The 24,813-nt window shown below is 38.7% G+C and overlaps 1 protein-coding gene across 1 annotated transcript in view; it reads right to left on the reverse strand.

Annotated features, from left to right (window-relative positions):
• Positions 1-427: 427 nt before the first annotated feature.
• KDELC2 (KDEL (Lys-Asp-Glu-Leu) containing 2) overlaps positions 428-24,813 on the reverse strand; it is a 33,847-nt gene continuing 9,461 nt past the window's right edge. Inside the window, exons 3-9 of the mRNA XM_010862924.1 lie at positions 17,715-17,912; positions 13,343-13,629; positions 10,257-10,473; positions 8,350-8,546; positions 6,734-6,928; positions 4,388-4,492; positions 428-3,126 (exon numbers count right to left, since the gene is read on the reverse strand). Coding sequence (XP_010861226.1) covers positions 3,001-3,126; positions 4,388-4,492; positions 6,734-6,928; positions 8,350-8,546; positions 10,257-10,473; positions 13,343-13,629; positions 17,715-17,912 — 1,325 coding nt within the window. The 3' untranslated portion in view covers positions 428-3,000. The remainder of the gene's footprint in view (positions 3,127-4,387; positions 4,493-6,733; positions 6,929-8,349; positions 8,547-10,256; positions 10,474-13,342; positions 13,630-17,714; positions 17,913-24,813) is intronic.

Here is a 24,813-nt window from a genome sequence, read left to right on the forward strand (position 1 = left end):
GTACCATGTGAGGATACAATGAGAAGGTATCAGTCTGCAAACCAGGAAATGGGCTCTCACCAGACTTCAGTCTGCTGGCAGTTTGATTTTGGACTGACTGCCTCCAAAACTGTGAGAAATAAATATTTTCTGTCAAAGCCACCCAGCCTATGGTAAATTTTTTATAATGGTAGCATGAACTAAGACACTGCACTTACTATATTTTCACCTGAAATAACAGAAAATAATAGTGTCAAGCCCAAATATCTTTTCCTTCAATATTAATTTCTACTCACTAGGGATTCAGTGTTGGTGATAGAAGTTTTAATTCATTCATTCATGAAGACATAATAGAATTAAAACTAGACGAACCCAGTTACAGAAATACCAAAACTATAGGTGGTTCAATCCTCTTTCTTAAAAAACAAAATTTTTCTTTTTCAAATTTCTTTAGAAAGTGTACTTTATTTAAAAAGTGTGAATAATATATCCCATGATACAAAATTCTAGGCATAGTAAATTTTAAAATAGCACAAAGGAAATATAAATATTCATTTTATCTTCTTATATATATCTTTTATGCATTTATTTTCTTTTCCTAGGTTTGTATTTTTCATTGTTGTCCAATCTGACTCATACTTACAGTAAAAACATTTTAAATACCATAGACAGGTTTAAGGCAAAAGTAAAAATTCCCTTCTCTCCATTCCCTCCTCAGATATTGGTGAATATCCTTTCAACCATATGGATACATTTTGTTTTTTTACATATATGGTGTCACACTATACATGTTCTTCTGTAACTTTTTTCACTGAACACTGTCATGAAACGCTTTCATGATGGGGCATTTAGAGGTAATTCATTCTGCAGTGGCACCCTACTCCAGTGCTCTTGCCTGGGGAATCCCATGGATGGAGGAGCCTGGTGGGCTGCAGTCCATGGGGTCGCTAGGAGTCAGACACGACTGAGCGACTTCACTTTTATTTTTCACTTTTCACTTTCATGCATTGGAGAAGGAAATGGCAACCCACTCCAGTGTTCTTGCCTGGAGAATCCCAGGGACAGAGGAGCCTGGTGGGCTGCCATCTATGGGGTCACACAGAGTCGGGCACAACTGAAGTGACTTAGCATAGCATTCTGTTTAATGGTTAAACTGTATTCCTTGATGTATAGATATCTATTTAGCCAGCTCCCTCATGATGACTAACATGTTTCCAACATTTTATTGGGGTTTTTCTGGTGGTTCAAATGGTAAAGAATCCACCTGTAATGCAGGAGACCTGGGTTTGATCCCTGGGTTGGGAAGATCCCCTGGAGAAGGGAATGGCTACCCACTCCAGTATTCTTGCCTGTAACAAAATGATGATAGCTTATTTTTGATAAATGTAGTTACTATATTAACTTACATACAGTCCATGGGGTCGCAAAGAGTTGGACACAACTGAGCAACTAACACTCTCACATATCCTCACAGCCATCTCCTCCACAGGATCCAGTCACTGCACAGCTTGCCCTTTGTTTTACACTCATGCACTGGTGCTTTGAGCAGCTGGTGTGTAGTAGTGTTTTCCATGGACAGATGCTGTAGGTGCTCGGTTGTATCCAACTCTTTGTGACCCCATGGACTGTAGCCCGCCAGGCTCCTCTGTCCATGGGATTTTCCAGGCAAGAGTACTGGAGTGGGTCACCATTTCATCCTCCAGGGGATCTTCCTGAACCAGGGATAAAACCCACATCTCCTGCATCTTCTGTACTGCAGGCAGATTCTTTATACTGGTGAACACCAGGGAGGCCTTGGTTTTGATTACACTGTTATAAAATGTGGTTTTGCTTTCATCTAGTTTAAAAAAAATTCTGTGTCCCTATTGATGTTCAGTAAAGAATAGATATGGCTAATTTAAAGTGGTCACACTGTTTTCCAGGTTAGGTAAATATTTCAATTAGAAGAGTAAATATTTTTAAATTGGGAGTGTGGATATTTCCTGTTTGGGGAGTGTGTTCTTCAATGAACTGAGTTTCAGATTGGTGATATTACAAGGAGTGTGTAATGAATTTCTGGGCTGTAAGTCTTAATACTACACCCTGTCCTAAAAGGTAAAGTAAATTTCCAAAGTTGTTATCTTAGTAATATAGCACAGTGAGATACAGAAGGGGTACAGTGAAGAATAGATGCTTGCTTTTGTCATTAGCTTGTTAGTGAATCTTAAGATATCAGGCTTCCTGGAGCTTGTTGGAGAGGTATTCAAGCATCCCTTTTAAAGATTAAAAAGAATTAAAGATCCCTACATGGCTACAGTTATCATTTATCTATTCAAATATATAGATAATGAAGGTACCCATAGGATTCTCTCATCTATTTTAAAAAATTGGGTGGTCCTTGATGGGTGTCCAATTCAGATCGACTGGGAATTATTAACTTAAGGCACTATCTCTGCTTAATTTTGTCTTGGACCTTGAGTAAAGCTTAGTTAAAAGGATATGAATGAGCTTTAAAATAATTTCCCTCCACAGTATCCAAGCTACCTTTAATAACAGAGTCATTCTCATCTTCCTTAATTATTCATATCAGATCTTCCAAGAGGAAACTTGCTATTACTGAATACCAAAAGCAGCTTGTAGCGCCCTGCAAAAATATATTTTCTTCATAACTGGAAGGGGAAGAGGGAAAGTGAAGAAGGGATGGAAAGAAACCAATAAATACAGTGTAAATAGTTTCATAGAAAGTTATTTATATTTTGGCAAGCCTATCTACTATGATCCCCAAGTTTTCTTCTTAGAGAAACTATGATGATGATGATGATAATAGCAGTTTTTACTGAAAAGATATTGATATACTAAGATATTTGGTAATACTTACTCTAATATTGCCCTGTCCATCCACATAGCATGAAACCATAAAGAGAAGCAGTCCCCTGCATCAGCCTTCCAGGGTGTCTTCACAGTCTTCACAGCTGAGATTCCATGTGTATGCTGCCATGAAAGTTGCTGCTGGCACACACAGGAGCGTGAATCTGGACTAACTTAGAGCTCTTGTCTTAAAGGCCTTCTCCTGTGGCACTGGCACAAAGATGCACTGTCATCTGGCTGAGGAACAAGTTCCATTCCATCACGTACTTCAGGTTTGCTCAACTGGCGTTCAGCGTATTTCTGGAATGTGGAAAGATTAGTCCAAACTTCATTCCACTGAATCATCCCCACTCATGCTATTGTTTCTAGTTGCTGTGTATCTTCAGACTAAAACCAAAGGTCTGATTTATTTCCCTCCTAAAGTGACATTTTAACTTTAGTTATGATAAGCACGTGTGTGCTATTTCATAATCTTACAAGGAGCCCCAATCCACTATTGTATGCATAGGTAAGAGTCCTCTTGGAAAGGGACATCAAACAAAGTGTCCCTACTTGAACAAGAGCACTTCTTGAATTCATCCTCCACATGTTAATAAATAATTAACATTGTTGAATATTCAAATCAGTGAACAAAGATGATAAGCATCTCAAAGTAAAGTCTGTGGTTTTTATACATCCTTCCCTTTAGGCCTGTAGTCATGTGCGTTTTGCAAATGGTGATGGGACTGAAATGTCCCTCCACTTTGGCCACTGACTGAAATGTTCCTTTACATCGGATTTTTCAGTTCTGTGGTTCCTCAGTACGCATGGTTCCATGTCCTCAGATCGTGCAGTGCTATAGTGTGCCTGTACGTGCTCAGTTGTGTCTGACTCTTGTGACCCCATGTAGCCCACCAAGCTCCTCTGTCCATGGGATTCTCCAGCAAGAATACTGGAGCAGGTTGCCATTTTCTTCTCCAGGGGATCTTTCTGATCCAGGGATCAAACCCACGTCTCTTACATCTCCTACATTGGCAGACAAGTTCTTTATCACTGAGATACAAGGGAAGCCTCAGTACTGTAATATTTACTACTAAAAAAAAAATCCACCTATAAATGGACCTGCATGGTTCAAACCCATTTTGTTCAAGGGTCAAGGGTCAACTTTTCATGTTTGTTCTATACAACAAATTAAATATTTGCTTTCCACCCTATACTGACAGCAAAAGCACGAATCCTAATTAATAAGGAGAATGAAGAGGTGGATATTTTGAGCAGAAAGAGATGTTAATGATCTCGAGTCTAACCCTCCTGTTTTCCATATGAGGAAAGATATTCTCTGAGGTTCAGAGCTTTTAATCTATATTTGTAAGGTCTCTATAAGCATTGTTCTTCTAAAAACTGAACGGAGATAAAAATATGGTGGCCACAAAGGGACTTAGCACTATCTTTCTATAGGTTGGTGCCTCAGTGTAGCCAGAGTTCCACAGGCTGACTCTTGACCCCCTTCAGGAAGCAAGGACTCAGGCCATTTTTTGGCCTGAGGACATTCAACCAAGCAGGATGGATCCTCTGAACTGACCTGTAGTACTGTGTAATAGTAGCAGTAAAGCCGGTGTGGCTGTAGCAGATCCCTAGCAGTCAACTGTCCTTCTTTTGCAATCTTCTTGGCTTCTTCGTCATTTTCCTGAAAAGTTTAAAAAGAAACAATGAATGAAAATTACTCCTGCAACCCACAAAGAAAGCTAAGTGGGAGGTAGGACAGATGTAGGGTTGAACGTGAACATCATGGGAGAGATGAAATGTGATGAAAATATAACTTCAGAATGAGGCTATGGAAACAGACAAAGTACTTTCCTGGACATCTCTGCTATATATGCAAATAATCGTGCATGGTTGGGATCCCCCTAGTGCAACAATCTACATACAGCCCCTATTGTGACTGTCTTGGTACTTTCCAAGCTACTCAGGGAATCTGGGGCTCATCATCTGTTCCCTCAGTCTAACTCTGCTTGATATTAAAATACAAACTAGAATAGAATTAATTGGTTTTTATGCTATAACATCTTATTTAAATATTTAGCTTGAACCAAAAAGTTGTTCTAAAAGGGTACTCATGAAAGACTATGTTATTGTTTTAATCAAAAATTCAGTCATTAGTACTCACCAGCTATTCCTTCAATACAGGAAGTCAATATTCCTAATTATACTTTTATAAAATATCTAATATTATATGATGCTGCTCCCAGGAAAAGCCATTTGCAAGCAATTCTGAGTCTTTATGAAGGGTCACAAAAATATTCTGTGTCAGATATCCAGTTGTTTCCATAGCCACATTGCTTCTCAGAAACAGAATAAAGACTTACAATGGAAGGATAAATTTTATAATTTCACAATAAAATACAAGAGCTTTTTAGTATTCTTCCTTTAAAAGAAAGAATTCTTATTTTATGGAAAGCTTGTGATTATTGGGATGTTGTACAGCATGCATTCGTTAAGAACTTGTTATCCCGAGAAAATCATACATGCATCCCAATGTTCATTGCAGCATTATTTTTAACAGCCAAAATAGGGAAGCAACCTAAGCGTCCACTGACAGATAAATGTATAAAGAAGTTGTGGTACATATACACAATGAAATATTACTCAGCCATGCTGCTGCTGCTAAGTCACTTCAGTCATGTCCGACTCTGTATGACCCCATAGACGGCAGCCCACCAGGCTCCCCCGTCCCTGGGATTCTCCAGGCAAGAACGCTGGAGTGGGTTGCCATTTCCTTCTCCAATATTCCTCAGCCATAAAAAGCAGGAAATAATGCCACTTGCAGCAACATGGATGGACACAGAGAGTGTCAATACTGAGTGAAGTAAGACAGAGAAAGACAAGCATATGATAGCATTTATGTGTGGAATCTAAAAGAAAATGATACAAATGAATCTATTTGCAAAACAAAAATAGAGTCACAGATATAGAAAACAAATTATGGTTTCCAAGAGGGAAAGGGGAGGGATAAATTGGGATATTAGGATTGACATATATGCAGTATAAAACAGATAACTAACAAGAACCTACTGTGTAGCACAGGGGACTCTACTTAGTCCTCTGTTATGACCTCTATGGGAATAGAATCTAAAAAAGAATGGATACATGTGTATGTATAACTGATTCACTTGGCTGTTCAGCAGAAACTAACAACACTGTAAATCAACTTTACTTCAATAAAAATTAATTAAAAAACTTGTGCCCTTTTTTCTGACTGGGGAAAATAAAGGGGTACCATAATTGCTTTAAATATTTTCTTGTGCATAAAGCACTTTAACCCTGGTCTTTTTAATCTATAATTTGCATTTGGTGTATGTTATTTGTATTTGGTGTGTGTGCGTGAATAGTGATCCTTTAGAAAAACCTATATTGTATGTAACACTGTACTTCAAATCTTCTAAAAATCCTCAAACATACTGATGCTGCTAAGTAACTTCAGTCGTGTCTGACTCTGTGCGACCCCAGAGACGGCAGCCCACCAGGCTCCCCCATCCCTGGGATTCTCCAGGCAAGAACACTGGAGTGGGTTGCCATTTCTTTCTCCAACGCATGAAAGTGAAAAGGGAAAATGGTTACTCAGTCGTGTCCGACTCCTAGCGACCCCATGGACTGCAGCCTACCAGGCTCATCCATCCATGGGATTTTCCAGGCAAGAGTACTGGAGTGGGGTACCATTGCCTTCTTCGCAAACATATTGATAGGGGGCATTCAAAATGGTCCTGATGTTGATTCTTCCTGATGTTGATTTCAGGGAAACAAAAATTTCACAAAATGACATTTAATTTACCTAAATTATGTCAAATTGTGTTATGATGAAACTTGTGTAACTAAATAATACTGGTGAACTTGTTATTGCCTAAAGAAATTAAAATTATGGAAAGCATACCTTGGCCCATTCAACTTTCTCCAGTAGATCACTAAGATTTCTTTTAATTGGAATATAATGTTTCCACGGCTTCAGTGCCGTATAGAAATGTTCATAATATGGTGAGTCCTGCTTCAGAACCAAACTGTCACCAAGCATGAGATATGGATATCTATAAGCAGCCACGGTCCCATCCACATTCACTTGATACTTGTACTAAAAGATTAAAACAAACATAAAAGTTTTAGCAGTCATTTGCTTCACTTCTGTGTCCAGTCAACATTGTAATATTAAATATAAAGAAATTATTTTCCAAGATAATATTTAGAAGCTTTACATTTTATTTTGTAACACACATCTTCTCTTTGTATTAAAATCATAAGCAGCATTCATCAGGTCAATTTTAAGAAATACAACATATTTAAAGATAAGGTGATAAATAATTTTAGGAAATAGGAATGGCTCTTTTAACTATGTCTATGTAATGGGGAATTCAGATTTCTGTAACCAGGTGAGAAAACTACTTCCAAAGCTCTATATTTATTCAAGCTTAATATTGATAATAATTTACACTTTAATTTATACATTATTTCAGTTTTGCCTTACACCCATGTAAGTATGAAAAGGGAAGGCATTATCTCAAAGTCTGGTTTTAAAGCTGAGGAAACAGAAACCTGGAGAAGATAAGGACTAGTGTGATGCTGGTGACACAGTACATATACTGTCGACATGTTTGTTGGATTAATAAACAAATTACATTTGTTTTTTAAATGATTTTGATTTATAACTCAAAATCATTTTTCATTCAAGTATAATAATGTGAAGCAGATATTATCATCTCCTTCTTTTTAATAAATGATAACACTCATTTCAGAGATCTTTATAAACCTCTATTGTATGAGGCCAAACCCCATGCTCTCTTCATTATACCACATTGAGAGGAAGAGGACATACAGATTTGGTAATTAATATTTTCTTTTTTTTTTTTTCCCAGGAATTTTTTTTAAATTTTATTTTCTTTAACTTTACAATATTGTATTGGTTTTGCCATATATCAAAATGAATATTTTCTTAAATAATTGGTACCAAGGGCTTTAGATTTTGTCACAGCCAGTTCGTTTTTGTCACGTTATTCACATCTCTATCTCCATGAGCCTCATATACGGTGCTCTGAAGGAGCTGGGCAGGCTCACATGTGTTAGAGGCGAGAGGTGCTAAAGAGATGACAGCCCCAAAGTTAGTAGAGGCAGGACTAGAGGTGGGACTTGAACATCATTTTCCTAGCATGAAATTCAAACTGTTTTTATTTATTTACAAGATCATTTTATGTGAGACATTTATATTCCCAGTTTATTAAAAAAAATACAAAAAAGAGAAAAACATGGAAATATACCAAAATCCTAAACTAATCCTTGTACTATATTTTGAGTACTAAATACAGTTCTGAGCTATTTGTAGACAAAGTTAACAACAAACGAAAAAGAAATTGCACGAGTTTTGTAATTCTCTGTGTCTGAAAAGAACGTGTGTGCTGGGTCATAAAATCTGGGTAGAAATCTGCCCAACCCCAGCTGTTTGTTTGACTTTTAACACAAGTTCATCACTTTATATCTATCCAGGAAGACCTAATCACATACCTTAAAGAAGTCAAAGAAACCTATCAATTTAGCTTTTCCAAGCTCCTTTTCTTTCTCTTGGAAGAAGAAGTATCCTGTGATTCCTGCATCTAGTAGCTGTGGATTTTCCTTGGACAGCTGCACCAACTGGAGCCTCTCCTCTCGGCTATCTCTACCTCTGAAGAAAGCTTTCTCTGTTTTGTTGATCCAGGAAGGTCCTAGATGTTTGAGACCATAAAAAAAATACTAATATGAATTTGACATTTTTGTATTATGGTAAGTATAGTCATCTTTAATCTACCTTTGTTATTTAAGATGCTAAAGCTCTTTTATCATCAATATATCTTCTAAAGTAAGTGTAACTTCTGAAAAATATGCTCTAATTTTTATCCTTTTGTGTACTAATGATAACTCCCTCAAAAGGTTGAGTTCCTGTGGTATGACTTCAGGAATTATCCAAAACAATGCTGGATCAAGTTAAAAGCAAAAAGAGATTCCATGACTTGGTTCACATTAGTTTCTTCACATTAGTTAATGCTTCTTTTGTGCTTCACACACACACACACACACACACACACACACACACACACACACAGACTAGACTTTCATTCTTAGAGTGACTATAACAAACTATACAATTAAGTAACACCCACACAACTTTAATTCTTAGGTCACTCAGAATTTTGAGCACATCAATTTGAATACACTGAAGAATTTTTCTAATAAGCTGTTAAATGAAAATACATATGTATAACTCAACTATGTATATATATTTATAGTTTCTCTTTCCTGGGAGGGAAATAATCAGGAAGAATTAATTTAGATCTCTTTCTATCATTCTAAAAAGAAGTCATTAGTTAACACTTCTCAGTGTTCTAAGGGATAAATCATAAATCACAGAAACTAGGGGGTGGTCAACCGCTTTACTATTTTAGCACACTTTTCAGGAATTTACCGATATCAAATAAAAAGTAGGTCAGTTTTCATTTCCCATTATCTTTAGAGACTTTACAAGGAGTCTCTAGTCTTGTCTATAAAATAAGTCCACTTGACCTGATCTAAATAGAAATGAACGCTTGTAAAGACAGATAGTGTTTTTTTCTACTCAGGGAGTTCAGTTTAATAAAATGGTGTGTATTACCATAAACCTAAGGCCATTAAATAGGAGGGAAGGAATTCAGATTATAAAGGATCAAGAAAGACAGAAACAGGGAAGAGAATTTCTTACTGGAGGCTGTAATATCCAAATTATATCATAGTTCTCTTACATATGAATAAACTTTATATTTTTCAGAATTCTCCCTCATTTCATCCAGCAATATAAAGGCACTGGAGTCAGCATTAAGTGAAAGTTTTACCAAATACGTATTTTTACGGGACTTCTCTGGTGGTCCAGTGGTTAAGGATCCACCTTGCAATGCAGGGGAGGCAGGTTTGATCCCTGGTGGGGGAACTAAGGTCTCATGTGCCATGGAGCAACTTAGGCCACGCAGGAGAACTGCTGAGCCTGTACACCACAACTAGAGAGTCTGAGTGGCAGCAAAAAATCCTACATGATGCAGTGAAGATCCCCCATGTTGCAACTAAGACCCAATGCAGCCAAATAAATAAATAATACAATTTTAAAAAGAAAACGAACAAAAAAATTGTTTAAATATATTTTCAAATGGTATTTACATGTGACCAACTCAAAGGAGACTCAGTTACAGTAGATTTTGGACATTACTAGCCCAGCTCATGTATCTTTGATTTTTGAATTAGAAGAATCCTAAACAAAAACCACTTTAGAGTTCAGACTGCTGTTTTCCTCTTTTCCTGGTTAGAAAAGAAGAACAATGGTTATTTAAATATATAGACATACTCTCTCTGAGTGAACATTCCTTTCACCTTTTTAACTTTTAAGCTTTTTCTTAGAGAATGACTTTTACCTGTATTTCCCTGAATAGATAGGAGATCATTTGTAACACCCCTCAAAGCTTCAAGTGTGGAGTGGGTGATGTCATATGTTGGAAGGATAACATCTTGTGAATCCAGAGAGCCACACCATGAAATGATAGGTAAAGGGCCAGGGGTTTCATTGACTTTTCGATGCTCCAAAGGCCAGTCTCCAAGATTAACATAAAATTCTAAATCTGGGAGAAGGACCTAAATAAACAAAAGAATGTTTATCAGTGTCGGGAAGACCTCAGTCTTTGATACTAAATGCTTTGGTTCTTCGACTTTTAAAATTTTCTGATAAATTTGAAAATGGAAGAGAGAAGGATGCTTCTCAGTCATCAGTAGTATCAGATAATCAAGGGGCTTCCCCGGTGGCTCAGTGGTAAAGAATCTGCCTACCAATGCAGGAGACACAGGTTCAATGCCTGGGTAGGGAAGATCCCACATGCTGCAGGGTGACTAAGCCCATGGGCCACAACTACTGAGCCCATGTGCTGCAACTACTGAAGCCTGCATGCCCTATGGCCCGTGTTCAGCAACAGGAGAACCCACAGCCATGAGAAGCCTGCACACCACAGTTAGAGAGTAATCCCCGCTCACCACAACTAGAGAAAAGCCTGTGCAGCAACAAAGACCCAGCACAGCCAAAAATAAACAAATAAATAATTTTTTTTTTTTAAGAAAGAAGAAAATCCAGGGTGAGGATGATGCACGACAATTCACTTAAGCAGGAAGCAGCCACCTCTCTTCAGAGCTGGCATTTAAAACTTGTGTGTATGTAACTATAGTTATGGAAACTTTGCAGAAAGGCATGAATGAATGGCTTCAAGCACCCTTTCTGCCAGCAGCCTAAGTGAGAATCTATAAAGTTAGACCTAAGCCCTTGTTTTCCTTCACTATCAAAACTCTTTATAACAACCGTGTTTGTTTTTGGAATCTGCCATCCATTTCCATCTTCATGCTCAATGCCGTAGTTTAGGCCTTTATCATCTCTTCCCTAGACTGTTCCAATACTTGTCCCTTACTAGATGTTCTGATTCTAGCCTCTCCTGCTGTCCACATTGTTGTTCAAATTTTCTAAAACCCAAATTAATGTTACTACTAAGCTTAAGAGTACCTTAATCCTATAGGACAAGGTCTAAACCCCCTGGCTGGAATTCAGGCCCTCACTATCTTGTTCCCGCTTAGCTTTGAATCTCATCTTCCATCTGCCCAAGGACCAGAAAACTTTACTCTCTAAAAACGCCACACACCTTAACATGTAATTCTCTTTACTTGGAATGCCCTTCTCCTACTTATTCACTTGGCAATCTCTTTTCATCCTCCACAGCCAGAGCAAATATTACCTCCTCTATGACTTGCCTTCCTCGGACATTTTAACTCTGGGTTATCTACTTTTTTTATGTGCCTATCATGTTGTGGTATAATGTTGCTTGTGTTCATATCCCATCCTCACTTCCAAATAACAAAAACAAGTTCCCCTAGAGTGAGCTGTTCAATAACCAGAGGTGAGTCTCATTTATCTTAAATCCCTTTTTAGTCACTGGGCAAAGAACCTGGAACAAAAGGGAAGGGCAAAGGGATATGATTCTTCACCCTAGTGCTCCCCTACTATCATTTAGTAGCTTATTTAATAAGGGATTCCCTGGTGGCTCAAACCGTAAAGAGCCTGCCTGCAATGCAGGAGACCTGGGTTCGATCCCTGGGTTGGGGAGATCCCCTGGAGAAGGAAATGGCAACCCACTCCAGGATTCTTGCCTGGAAAATCCCATGGATAGAGGAGCCAGATGGGCTGTACAGGCCATAAGCTCCACATCAGAAGTTTTCACTGTAGAGGAGGATTTCTCAATCTTGGCACCACTGACATTTTGGTCTGGGTAATTCTATCCTGAGGGCGTTGTCCTGCACATTGTAGAATTAGCAGAATCCCTGGCCTCTAGCCACCAGGTGCAGTAGCAAGTCCCCAGTTGCAACATTGCCAAATTCCTCTCAGAGGCAAATCATTCCTAGTTGAAAACCACATAAGCACAGAGATACAGAAACACAGGGCAGAGTAGACTGGTGGTAGTCCAGGAAGAAGGAACCGCCTTTAGGATCAGATGCCCATAATATGCTCATATGACGGGCTGATGGGGAGGCAGGAGGCAGCTGCTATATAAAATAAGAATTGATTGCAGTCCCATATTTCATATGCTTGGGAATATATAACTCATATCAGGAAAGGTGGCTTTTGGGTAAGAAAACTACCTTCATGGCCTTTCTAGATGAGAAAGGTAAAAAAAAAAAGCCCATTCTTCCTCCTTTATTCTGCACGATTGGGAATAAAGAATAACAAAAGGTAGTTTGAATTGCTCTGCTTCAGAGGATTTATAGGAGTTTTGTAAATATGGAAAGAAGGGCTGAATAGAGGGATAGAAGGAGGAGGTGCTGGGGATATGAAATCTTTTGGAAGACAGAAGCTCCAATCATGTTTCATAAGAAGCCTAGACATGAAGATCAGGGTCAGCCAGTGAGAAATTCCCAGAGGTAAGGATGCCTGAGAGTCTTATTTTACACAGGGATGTCTATTTTTACATGTTAGGATTTTTGTTTTGCTTATTCTGCATTGGCACAAAATAACCTCTCTCTGGTACCTCAACATTCAACAAAGTGTACCATGCACACGATCTTTTAGAAGCACTTAGGATTAAAACAACGAAAATGTGTCCTAAGTTCAACTTATTTTGAAGTGACAAGAAGAAAACTGCTGCAGGAAGTGAAATCTGAATGGAAGGAGTATTCAGCAGGAACGGGGAAGCTCAAGAAGTCACCTTGCAACTATAAATGTCTGGGAGTTCACAGAGGACTTCGGAGAGTGCTATACGGTCTACCTACCTGAGATGAGGGCTCAAACTATTTAACTTAAGTATTAAAGGAAAGAGAAATCCAACTGATCCATACTTAGGTGGTAGACAGATGTACATTTGCAAGCCTGGAATCCATTTTCATTCTTTACCATTATTATTCTAAGAATTAAATGTTACAAATAAATACTTAAACTATTTTGGTTTTGGAATCAATGAATTCATTCTCATACCTTTCTTGCTAGTGACAGCAAAATCTCATCTGAGAACATTTTGAAGTCTGTGTATTTCCCTAAAGATCTTCGGTAGATGTTGTTATTGAGAATCGTGTAATGAACAATAGCACCCCTCTCATCCCCAAACCTTTTCGGAACTTCAATTAGCATCTGCTGGAGATTAATGCTGGGGAAAGAAGCAAAATCTTTTTCAATCTGTGGTTCCTTGTCTGGACAAGACAGAGTTTTCTGCCAGGCCTGAGGATCCTCTTCTGGACACTCACAGTACTCATGGTACACTGGTCCTAAGGAAAGCAAAACATGTGGAATGCCAAGCTCCATTAACAAGCAATGCAACACAGGGAGTTGTTTCTGCCACTGCTGTGAGCATGGGATGACTTCTTGGTAAACTCTAAGATTATCCAGACAGGGATAATCTACTGTAAACAAATCAGTGGTAAAAGTAATGTCAGAGTCTTGTGCTCTTACCTTCTGTCCCGTTTTCATCCCACCCTAGATAACCTAGTATAGCATATACTCTCTCAATGTAACATATAGCATATTATCTCCCAGTGTAACCTACTCATTCAATTCATTGATAAATTTATTTCCAATGAGCTATAAATGGCTGATGAGCATAAAACTTACCTTTCAACAAGGAAAAAGAGAATGTATTCCTTTTTAGGCATGATTATGTAGTAAGGCTGGTGATTTTTAAAGACAAGATAAGGTCTCTTCCTCTGAATTCCTAAAATTACCTCCATCAGCACATCTCAAAAAGGAAATATGAAACTCAGGGACATCTTGAAGTATAAGCTTAAAGTGGTCAGACATAAGTATGAAACTATTCTGAAGACTCATTTAAAAAAGAATTTGTTTAAAATTTATCTTATTTCACAATATATCCATATTTAATATAAAAATAATTTTAAAAGCTATTTAATTTTCTTGAGGATTTGTACTTCAGACCAGCATAAGAAATAGGGATCAATTTAAGCGTCCTACCGAAAACTACAAAAATATGGATAAAATATATGAAACAATAGTTTTTTAAGACATTGGCCATCAGGCAATGGATAGAGTTTGAGAGATGACAAACAAATGAGGTAAACTCTATAGTTCTTCAAGTTTACTGCCCAAGGGAGTTTCTAGGTTGTGCAACAGGCAGGAACAATCTGGGCAGAGCCCAGAAGTCTCACTGAGTTGAGACAGAGCTGAAAGTCCAAGGCAGCTAGAAGTTGTAGAATATACTGCACAGAGACAGAACTCCATAGATCTGTACAAGGTTCCTCTCAAATATTTAAGGCATACTGATCAATATGTATGTTTGAATAAACTATCCAAAACAAAGAAAGAACTATCCATAAGGCCATAAGGATTAGAGGCAACAATACCCATGGTTCATACAGGGCTGGAAAAAGTGCCTATTCATACAAACCAAACTGGAAAGCATCCTAATTCATAGAGGTTGGACAGAATATGCAGAGATGTATTGCCTGAGTAATAAGGAATAATTAGCCCTAGACTAAACATGGCTCTGGGCCTGCCTAATAAATTGTAAAAGAAAATTTGAAGGATCAAGTTACTTCCAAACAACTTAATTGCATCCTAGAGAAAATCTCAAGAAGATGAGAAAGCATTGAGCAATGAGAAATACACTGGATAGAATTAATGACAAATTGAACATAATAGAAAGATTGTAAACTTAAACATATAGAAACTATATAAAATGAAATGGAGAAAAATATAATTTTAAGTGAAAAGAGCTTAATCGAGTCATGGGGTAATTTCAAGCCTAATGTATGGGTAATTAGAATTCTTGGAAGACAGCTGAGATAGAACAGAAAAAATATTTGAAGAATTTATGGCCACTTTTATGCTGGATTTGATGAAAGCTATAAAATGAAAGATCCACAAATCTCAAGCATAAGAAATATGAAGAAACCTACACCAAAGCACATAATAATCAAATTGCTCAAAACAACTGATAAAGAGAAAAATATTTAGCAGGGGATCAAAGATATAGAAAATGGCAGATTTATAACTGGAAATAATGCAAGTGAGAAGATATAGAAGATAACAGAACAATATATTTCAAGTACTCAAAGGGGGAAAAAAAAAAAGTCAATCGAAAGCAAAGGAGAAAAGGAAAGAATAATCCATTTGAATGCAGAGTTCCAAAGAATAGCAAGGAGAGATAAGAAAGACTTCCTCAGTGATCAATGCAAGAAAACAGAGGAAAACAATAGAATGAGAAAGACTAGAGATCTCTTCAAGAAAATTAGAGATACCAAGGGAACATTTCATGCCAAGATGGGCACAATAAAGGACAGAAACAGTATGGACCTAACAGAAGAAGAAGGTATTAAGAAGAGGTGGCAGGAATACACAGAAGAACTATAAAAAAAGATCTTCATGACGCAGATAACCATGATGGTGTGATCACTCACCTACAGCTAGACATCCTGGAATGCAAAGTCAAGTGAGCCTTAGGAAGCATCACTGCAAAAAAAGCTAGTGGAGGTGATGGAATTCCAGTTAAGCAGTTTCACATCCTAAAAGATGATGCTATGAAAGTGCTGCACTCAACATGCCAGGTAATCTGGAAAACTCAGCAGTGGTCACAGGACTGGAAAAGGTCAGTTTTCATTCCAATCCCAAAGAAAGGCAGTGCCAAAGAATGTTCAAGCTATTGCACAATTGCACTCATCTCACATGCTAGCAAAGTAATGCTCAAAATTCTCCAAGCCAGGCTTCAACAGTACATGAACTGAGAACTTCCAGATGTTCATGCTGGATTTACAAAAGGCAGAGGAATCAGAGATCAAATTGCCAACCTACATTGGATCATAGAAAAAGCAATAGAGTTCCAGAAAAACATCTACTTTTGCTTCATTGACTACACTAAAGCCTTTGAATGTGTGGATCACAACAAACTGAGGAAAATTCAAGAGATGGAAATACCAGACCACTTTACCTGCCTCCTCAGAAATCTGTATGCAGGTCAAGAAGAAACAGTTAGAACCATACATGGAACAATGCACTGGTTCCATATTAAGAAAGGAGTATGTCAAGGCTGTATATTGTCCTCCTGCTTATTTAACTTATATGCAAAGTACATCATGTGAAATGCAGGGCAGGATGAAGCACAAGCTGGAATCAAGACTGCTGGGAGAAATATCAATAACCTCAGATATGCAGATGACACCACCCTTATGGCAGAAAGTGAAGAGGAACTAAAGAGCCTCTTGATGAAAGTGAAAGAGGAGAGTGAAAAGCTGGTTTAAAACTCAACATTCAAAAAACAAAGATCATGACTTCCAGTCCCATCACTTCATGGCAAATAGATGGTGAAACAATGGAAACAGTGACAGACTTTATTTTCTTGGGCTCCAATATCACTGCAGATGGTGACTGCAGCCATGAAATTGAAAGTTGCTTGCTCCTTGGGAGAAAAGCTATGGCCAACCTAAACAGCACATTAAAAAGCAGAAACATTACTTTGCCAACAAAGGTCCGTCTGGTCAAAACTACGGTTTTTCAAGTAGTCATGTATGGATGTGATAGTTGAACCATAAAGAAAGCTGAGCGCTGAAAAATTGATGCTTTTGAACTGTGGTGTTGGAGAAGACTCTTGGGAGTCCCTTGGACAGCCAGGAGATCCAACCAGTCAATCCTAAAGGAAATCAGTCCTGAATATTCATTGGAAGGACTGATGTTGAAGCTGAAACTCTCATACTTTGGCCACCTGATGTGAAGAACTGACTCTTTAGAAAAGACCCTGATGCTGGGAAAGATTGAAGGCATGAGGAGAAAGGAATGACAGAGGATGAGATGGTTGGATGGCATCACTGGCTTGATGGACATGAGTTTGAGCAAACTCCAGGAGATGGTGATGGACAGGGAAGCCTGGCATGCTGCAGTCCACGGGGCTGCAAACAGTCAGACATGACTGAGCAACTGAACTGAACTAATAATTCTACCGGGCAAAATATCTCTCAAAATAAAGACAACATAAAGATATTTTCAGATAGCTAAAAGCTGGAAGAACTAATCACCATCATCCTCACATTAAATGAAAAGTTAATAGGAATTCTTTAGGTAGAAGGCAAATAGTACTAAATGAAAACATGTACCTATGCAAAAGAATGAAGAGTACTAAATATGGTAACTACCTGGGTAAATACACAAGAATGTTTTTGCTTGTCATTTAAATCTCTTTAAATTACTTAATTTTTCTCTCCCCTAAGATATTAAGAGAATTGAATTCCAGGAGGTACATATATCACATTTATCCTTTTGCACATGTCTTTAACATCATCATAATGCAATCTGAAAGCCATGGGTTCTACACATAAGGTTGGCTCTGGTTTATGTAATAATTACTTACCTTTCAAAATATAGGGAGACTGAGCAACATGTTCATCACCATAAAGGACTTCTATTTTCAGCCCTTTACTGACAGTTTCATACATCCTATATCGCATCAAAAATGTTCCATCATTCCTGTCCAAAGGTTTAGGGACATGAATCCGAACTAACTCTTTAGGTGACAGAGATTTGATTACTACTCTGAATAGTGTTTGACCTGGAAAAAAAAAAAAAAAGTATAAGTATTTCTATTTCATGGTTCTGTTTCACAGAAGTTTATTTTTTCTTCTTTTTAACTTTCACAGAAGTTTATTATTTTTACCATTTCATCAATGGTAAACAAAATTATTTTAGCTTTGAAGATCTTTGACACCAGTAACTATATTTGGTTTAGGTCTTCTAAACCAAGCAATTGAGGCCTGCAGCTCAAGATAGCAGAATAGAAGGATGTGCGCTCATCTCCTGTGAGAGCACCAGAATTGCAACTAGTTATTGAAGGAGTACGTCAAGGCTGTATATTGTCACCCTGTTTATAACTTCTATGCAGAGTACATCATGAGAAACGCTGGACTGGAAGAAACACAAGCTGGAATCAAGATTGCTGGGAGAAATATCAATAACCTCAGATATGCAGATGACACCACCCTTATGGCAGAAAGTGAAGAGGAACTAAAAAACCTCTTGATGAAAGTGAAAGTGGAGGGTGAAAAAGTTGGCTTAAAGCTCAACATTCAGAAAACTAAGATCATGGCATCTGGTCCCATCACTTCATGGGAAATAGATGGGGAAAAATGGAAACAGTGTCAGACTTTATTTTTCTGAGCTCCAAAATCACTGCAGATGGTGACTGCAGCCATGAAATTAAAAGACACTTACTCCTTGGAAGGAAAGTTATGACCAACCTAGACAGCATATTAAAAAGCAGAGACATTACTTTGCCAACAAAGGTCCGTCTAGTCAAGGCTATGGTTTTTCCTGTGATCATGTATGGATGTGAGAGTTGGACTGTGAAGAAGGCTGAGCGCCGAAGAATTGATGCTTTTGAACTGTGGTGTTGGAGAAGACTCTTGCAAGTCCCTTGGACTGCAAGGAGATCCAACCAGTCCATTCTGAAGGAGATCAGCCCTGGGATTTCTTTGGAAGGAATGATGCTAAAGCTGAAACTCCAGTACTTTGGCCACCTCATGAGAAGAGTTGACTCATTGGAAAAGACCCTGATGCTGGGAGGGATTGGGGGCAGGAGGAGAAGGGGGCAACAGAGGATGAGGTGGCTGGATGGCATCACTGACTAGATGGACGTGAGTCTCAGTGAACTCCGGGAGTTGGTGATGGACAGGGAGGCCTGGTGTGCTGCGATTCATGGGGTCGCAAAGAGTCGGACATGACTGAGCAACTGATCTGATCTCTGATTGAAGAATCACTAACAGAATGCTGGTACCCAATAAAATAAGATACCCCACACCAAAAGACAAAGAAGCAGCTGGAGTAAGATCATAGGAGAGGTACAATCACAAAAAAATCAAATCCCATACTGACCAGATGGGTGACCGACAAATTGGAGAAAAATAATACCAAAGAAGTTCTCCCACATTGTGAAGGTTCTGAATCCCATGTCAGTTTTCCCAGCCTGGATATATGACAAGGCAACTGGGAATCCCCAGGGAATCTGACCTTGAAAGCCAGCAGGACTTGGTTATAGGACTTCCACAGGACTGGGGGAAAAGACTCCAGTCTTGCAGGGCACAAACAAAATCCAGTGCGCACAAAGACCCTGAGGAAAGGAGCACTGACCCCACAGGAGACCGAACAAAACTACCTGCCAGTGTTTGAGGGTCTCCTATAGAGGTGTGGGCTGGCAGAGGCTCACCACAGGGATGGGGGAACTGGCGGCAGCAGTCCCAGAAGGTTCCTCTTGGCATAAACCCTCTTGGAGGTTTCCATTAACCCAACCATAGACCCCAGGGTTGGGTCGCCTCAGGCCAGACAACTAATAGGGACGGAGTACAATCCTACCCATCAGCAGATAATTGGGTTAAAGCTTTACTGAGCAAGGCCTTGCCCACCAGAGCAAGACCCAATTTCTCCCACCACCAGTGACTCCCATCAGGAAGTTTACACAAGCCTCAGGCTCCTCCAATGGCACCCCACTCCAGTACTCTTGCCTGGAAAATCCCATGGACAGAGGAGCCTGGTAGGCGGTAGTCCATGGGGTCGCTAGAGTTGGACACGACTGAGAGACTTCACTTTTCACTTTTCACTTTCATGCATTCGAGAAGGAAATGGCAACCCACTCCAGTGTTCTTGCCTGGAGAATCCCAGGGACAGGGGAGCCTGCTGGGCTGCCGTCTATGGGGTCACACAGAGTCGGACACGACTGAAGCGACTTAGCAGCAGGCTCCTCCACCAGAGGGCAGACAGAAGAAGCAAGAAGTACCACAATCCCACAGATGTGAGAAAAAACCATATCACAGAAAGTTAATCAGGATGAAAAAGCAGAAAGCTAACTGTCAAATGAAGGGACAAGATAAAACCCCTGAGAAAACAACTAAATGAACTGGAGATAGGCAACCTTCCAGAAAAAGAATTCAGAATAATGATAATGAACATGATCCAGGATCTTGGGAAAACAATGGAAGAGATGCAAGAAATGCATACCAAAGACCTAGAAGAACTAAAGAACAAAAAACAGAGATTGAATAATACACTAGAAGGAATCAAGAGAAGAATAACTGAGGCAAAGAACAGCTAAATGACCTTGAGGGCACAATGGTATAAATCAATGCCACAGAACAGAATATAGAAAACAGAATTAAAAAAAAAAAAAAAGGAAGACAGCCTAAGAGACCTGTGACAGAACATTAAATGCATCAACATTCACATTATAGGGGTCCCATAAGGAGCATAAAGAGAGAAAGGACCTGAGAAAATATCTGAAGAGATAACAGCTAAAAATTTTCCTAACATGGGAAAGGAAATAGTCAACAAAGTTCAGGAAACACAGAGAGTCCCAAGGAGGAACACACCAAGACACATAGTAATCAAACTGACAAAAATTAAAGACAGAGATAAAACATTAAAAGCAACAAGGGAAAAATGACACATAACATACAAGGGAACTCCTTTCAGGTTGTCAGCTGATTTCTCAACAGAAACTCAAGCCAGAAGGGAATGACATGATATATTTAAAGGGATGAAAGGGAAGAACCGACAACCAAAAATACTCTACCCAGCAAGTCTGTCCTTCAGATTTGATGGAGAAATCAAAAGCCTTCCAGACAAGCAAAAGTTAAGAGAATTCAGCACCACCAAACCAGTTTTATCACAAATGCTAAGGAACTTCCCTAGGCAGGAAACACAAGAGAAGGAAAAGACCTACAAAAAATGAATACCAAATAATTAAGAAAATGGTGACAGGTTCATACATATTGATAGTTATCATAATATAAGTGAATTAAATGCACCAACCAAAAGACATAGACTGGCTGGACAGATGAAAACATGTGCATGTACGCACTTCCACTTACCACATCACTCTCCTTGACTCCCCCCCAAATTGTATGTAATTATTTTCTATTGTTAGGTTAATCATGTTCCCCATATGGCTTGCAATTGTAATTATCTTTTATTTTGTGTTTGGTTATTGATGTGAAAACTGATAAGCATCTTTTACTATTGTGATTATGTAACTGTTACTCACTTAATACCACTGTATCATGATTGGTCAACAGAAAAATAATAGAACTCTATATCACCAAAAACTAGGAACTAATAGAAAAACCTGTAATCATTTTTTGAAATCCAGATGCATATCAGAATTATCTTGTTTTTTTCTTGAAAAATATAAATGTTCAGGTATTGCTTTTTTCTCCAGAGTTCCAGGTATGTTTCTATTGAGCAGCCATGTTTAAAAACAAATGGACTATATGATGATCCTTTATTTTTATCTAGTTTGTTTTACTTTTGTCATTTCATATTCAGTGCTCCCATTTCATTTACTTATGTTTCCCAATTTCTCTATCTCTTTTTTTTTTTCTGAAGTTCTTTCTCAAGCCTTTATCAAGCAAAGTAGAAAAGTTTTTGTATACATATAAATAGTATGTATTATATTTTAGAAAACATGAATCTTTACCTAATTAAAAACTGTATGATATTTTGATTTCACCTGTTTGACTTAGTGTGAATAGAATGCTTGATTTCTAATTTAAAAAATTAGATATGCAGTAAGCAGCAAAAATTTACTGTATAGCACAGGAACCTATAGTCAATATCTTATAATAATCTACAGTGGAAAATAATCTGGAAAATAATATATGTGTATGTGTATAACTGAATCACCTTCCTGTGGGCCTGAAACATTATAAGTTAACTGTGAGTTCAGTTCAGTTCAGTTGCTCAGTCATGTCAGATTCTTTGTGACTCCATGGACTGCAGCACACCAGGCCTCCCTGTCCTTCACCGTCTCCCAGAGCTTGCTCAAACTCATGTCCATTGAGCTGGTGATGCCATCCAACCACCTCATCCTCTGCTGTACCCTTCTCCTCCTGCCTTCAATCTTTCCCAGCATCAGGATCTTTTCTAATGAATCATCTCTTTACATCAGGTGGCCAAAGTACTGGAGGTTCAGCTTCAGCATCAGTCAACCCAATGAATATTCAGGACTGATTTCCTTTAGGATTGACTGGTTTTATCTCTTTGCAGTACAAAGGACTCTCGAGTCTTCTCCAACATCACATATCAGAAGCATCAATTGTTCAGTGCTCAGCCTTCTTTATGATCCACTCTCACATCCAAACATGACTACTGGAAAAACCATGGCTTTAACCATACAGAAGTCTATTGCAAAGTAATGTCTCTGCTTTTTAATATGCTGTCTAGGTTGGTTATAGCTTTTCTTCCAAGGGGCAAGCAACTTTTAATTTCATGGCTGCAGTCACCATCGGCAGTGATTTTGGAGCCCAAGAAAATAAATCTGTCACTATTTCCATTGTTCCCCCATCTATTTGCCATGAAGTGATGGGACCGGATGCCACAATCTTTGTTTTTTGAATGTTGAGTTTTAAGTCAGCTTTTTCACTCTTTTCTTTCATTTTCATCAAGAGGCTCTTTAGTTCCTCTTTGCTTTATTCCATAAAGGTGGTGTCATCTGCATATAGAGGTTACTGATATTTCTCCTGGCAATATTGATTCCAGCTTGTGTTTCATCCAGCCTGGCATTTCACATAATGTACTCTGCATATAAGTTAAATAAGCAGGGTGACAATATACAGCCTTGCCGTACTCCTTTTCCAATTTGGAATCAGTCCATTGTTTCATGTTCAGTTCTAACTGTTGCTTCTTGAGCTGCATACAGATTTCTCAGGAGGTAGGTAAGGTGGTCTGGTATTCCCATCTCTTGAAGAATTTTTCACAATTTGTTGTGATCCACACAGTCAAAGGCTTTAGTATAGTCAATGAAGAAGTAGGAGATGCTTTTCTGTAATTCTCCTGCTTTTTCTATGATCCAAAGGATGTTGGCAATTTGATCTCTGGTTCCTCAACCTTTTTCTAAATCCAGCTTGAATATCTGGAAGTTCTTGGTTCATGCACTGTTAAAGCCTAGCTTGGAGAATTTTGAGCATTACTTTGCTAGCATGTGAAATGAGTGTAATAGTGCATAGTTTGAACATTCTTTGGCATTGCCTTTCTTTGGGATTGGAATGAAAACTGACCTTTTCCAGTCCTGTGGCCTGGATTCCAGTCCTGCTGAGATTCCCAGATTAGCTGGCATATTGATTGCAGCACTTTCACAACATCATCTCTTAGGATTTGAAATAGCTCAACTGGAATTCCATCACTTCCACTAGCTTTATTCATAGTGATGCTTCCTAAGGCCCACTTGACTTCACACTCCAGGACATCTGGCTCTAGGTGAGTGATCACACCATCGTGATTACCTGGGTGATTAAATAATTTTTGTATAGTTCTTCTGTGTATTCTTGCCACCTCTTCTTAATATCTTCTTCTTCTAATCCATGCCATTTCTGTTCTTTGTTGTGCACATCTCTGCATGAAATGTTCCCTTGGAATCTCCAATTTTCTTGAAGAGATCTCTAGGCTTTCCCATTCTATTGTTTTCCCTCCATTTCTTTGCACTGGTCAGTTAAGAAGGCTCTCTTACCTCTTCTTATTCTTTGGAATTATGTTCAGATGGGTATATATCTTTCTTTTTCTTCTCTGCCTTCTATTCTTTTCTCAGCTATTTGTAAGGTTTCCTCAGACATCCATTTTTTCCTTTTGCATTTCTTTTTCTTGGGGATGATTTTGATCACTGCTTCCTTTACAATGTTACTAACTTGTCCATAGTTCTTCAGGCATTCTGTCATCAGATCTAATCCCTTGAATTTATTTGTCACTTCTACTGTATGGGATTTGATTTAGGTCATACCTTAATGGTTGCATGGTTTTCCCTACTTTCTTTAAGTCTGAATTTTCTCCTTTGGGTAGGTTTAAAAGCCCAGTTCAGTTCAGTTGCTCAGTTGTGTCTGATTGTGACACCATGGACTGCAGCATGCCAGGCTTCCCTCTCCTTCACCATCTCCCAGAGCTTGCTCAAACTCATGTTCACTGAGACAGTGATGTCATCCTACCATCTCATTCTATATCATCCCCTTCTCCTCATGTTCACTGAGACAGTGATGTCATCCTACCATCTCATTCTATATCATCCCCTTCTCCTCCTGCCTCAGTCTTTCCCAGCATCAGGGTCTTTCCCAATGAGTCAGTTCTTCGCATCAGGTGGCCAAAGTATTGGAGTTTCAGCTTCAGCATCAGTCCTTCCAAAGAACAATCAGGACTGATTTCCTTTAGGGTTTACTAGTTTGATCTCCTTGCAGTCTGAGGAACTCTCAAGAGTCTTCTCTAACACCACAGTTGAAAAGCATCCATAAACTTTTAGGATGGAGTAGCTCTAAGGAAATTCCATTTTATCCTTATAAACTATGCACAAGCCTTCTTTGTAATCCATTTTAATACCTAAGTTCAGTTCAGTTCAGTCGCTCAGTCATGTCCGACTCTTCGCGACCCCATGAATTGCAGCATGCCAGGCCTCCCTGTCCATCACCAACTCCTGGAGTTCACTC

This window comes from Bison bison, unplaced genomic scaffold, assembly GCF_000754665.1.
Source record: "Bison bison bison isolate TAMUID 2011002044 unplaced genomic scaffold, Bison_UMD1.0 scf7180017864485, whole genome shotgun sequence".
NCBI classification, from domain to species: domain Eukaryota; kingdom Metazoa; phylum Chordata; class Mammalia; order Artiodactyla; family Bovidae; genus Bison; species Bison bison.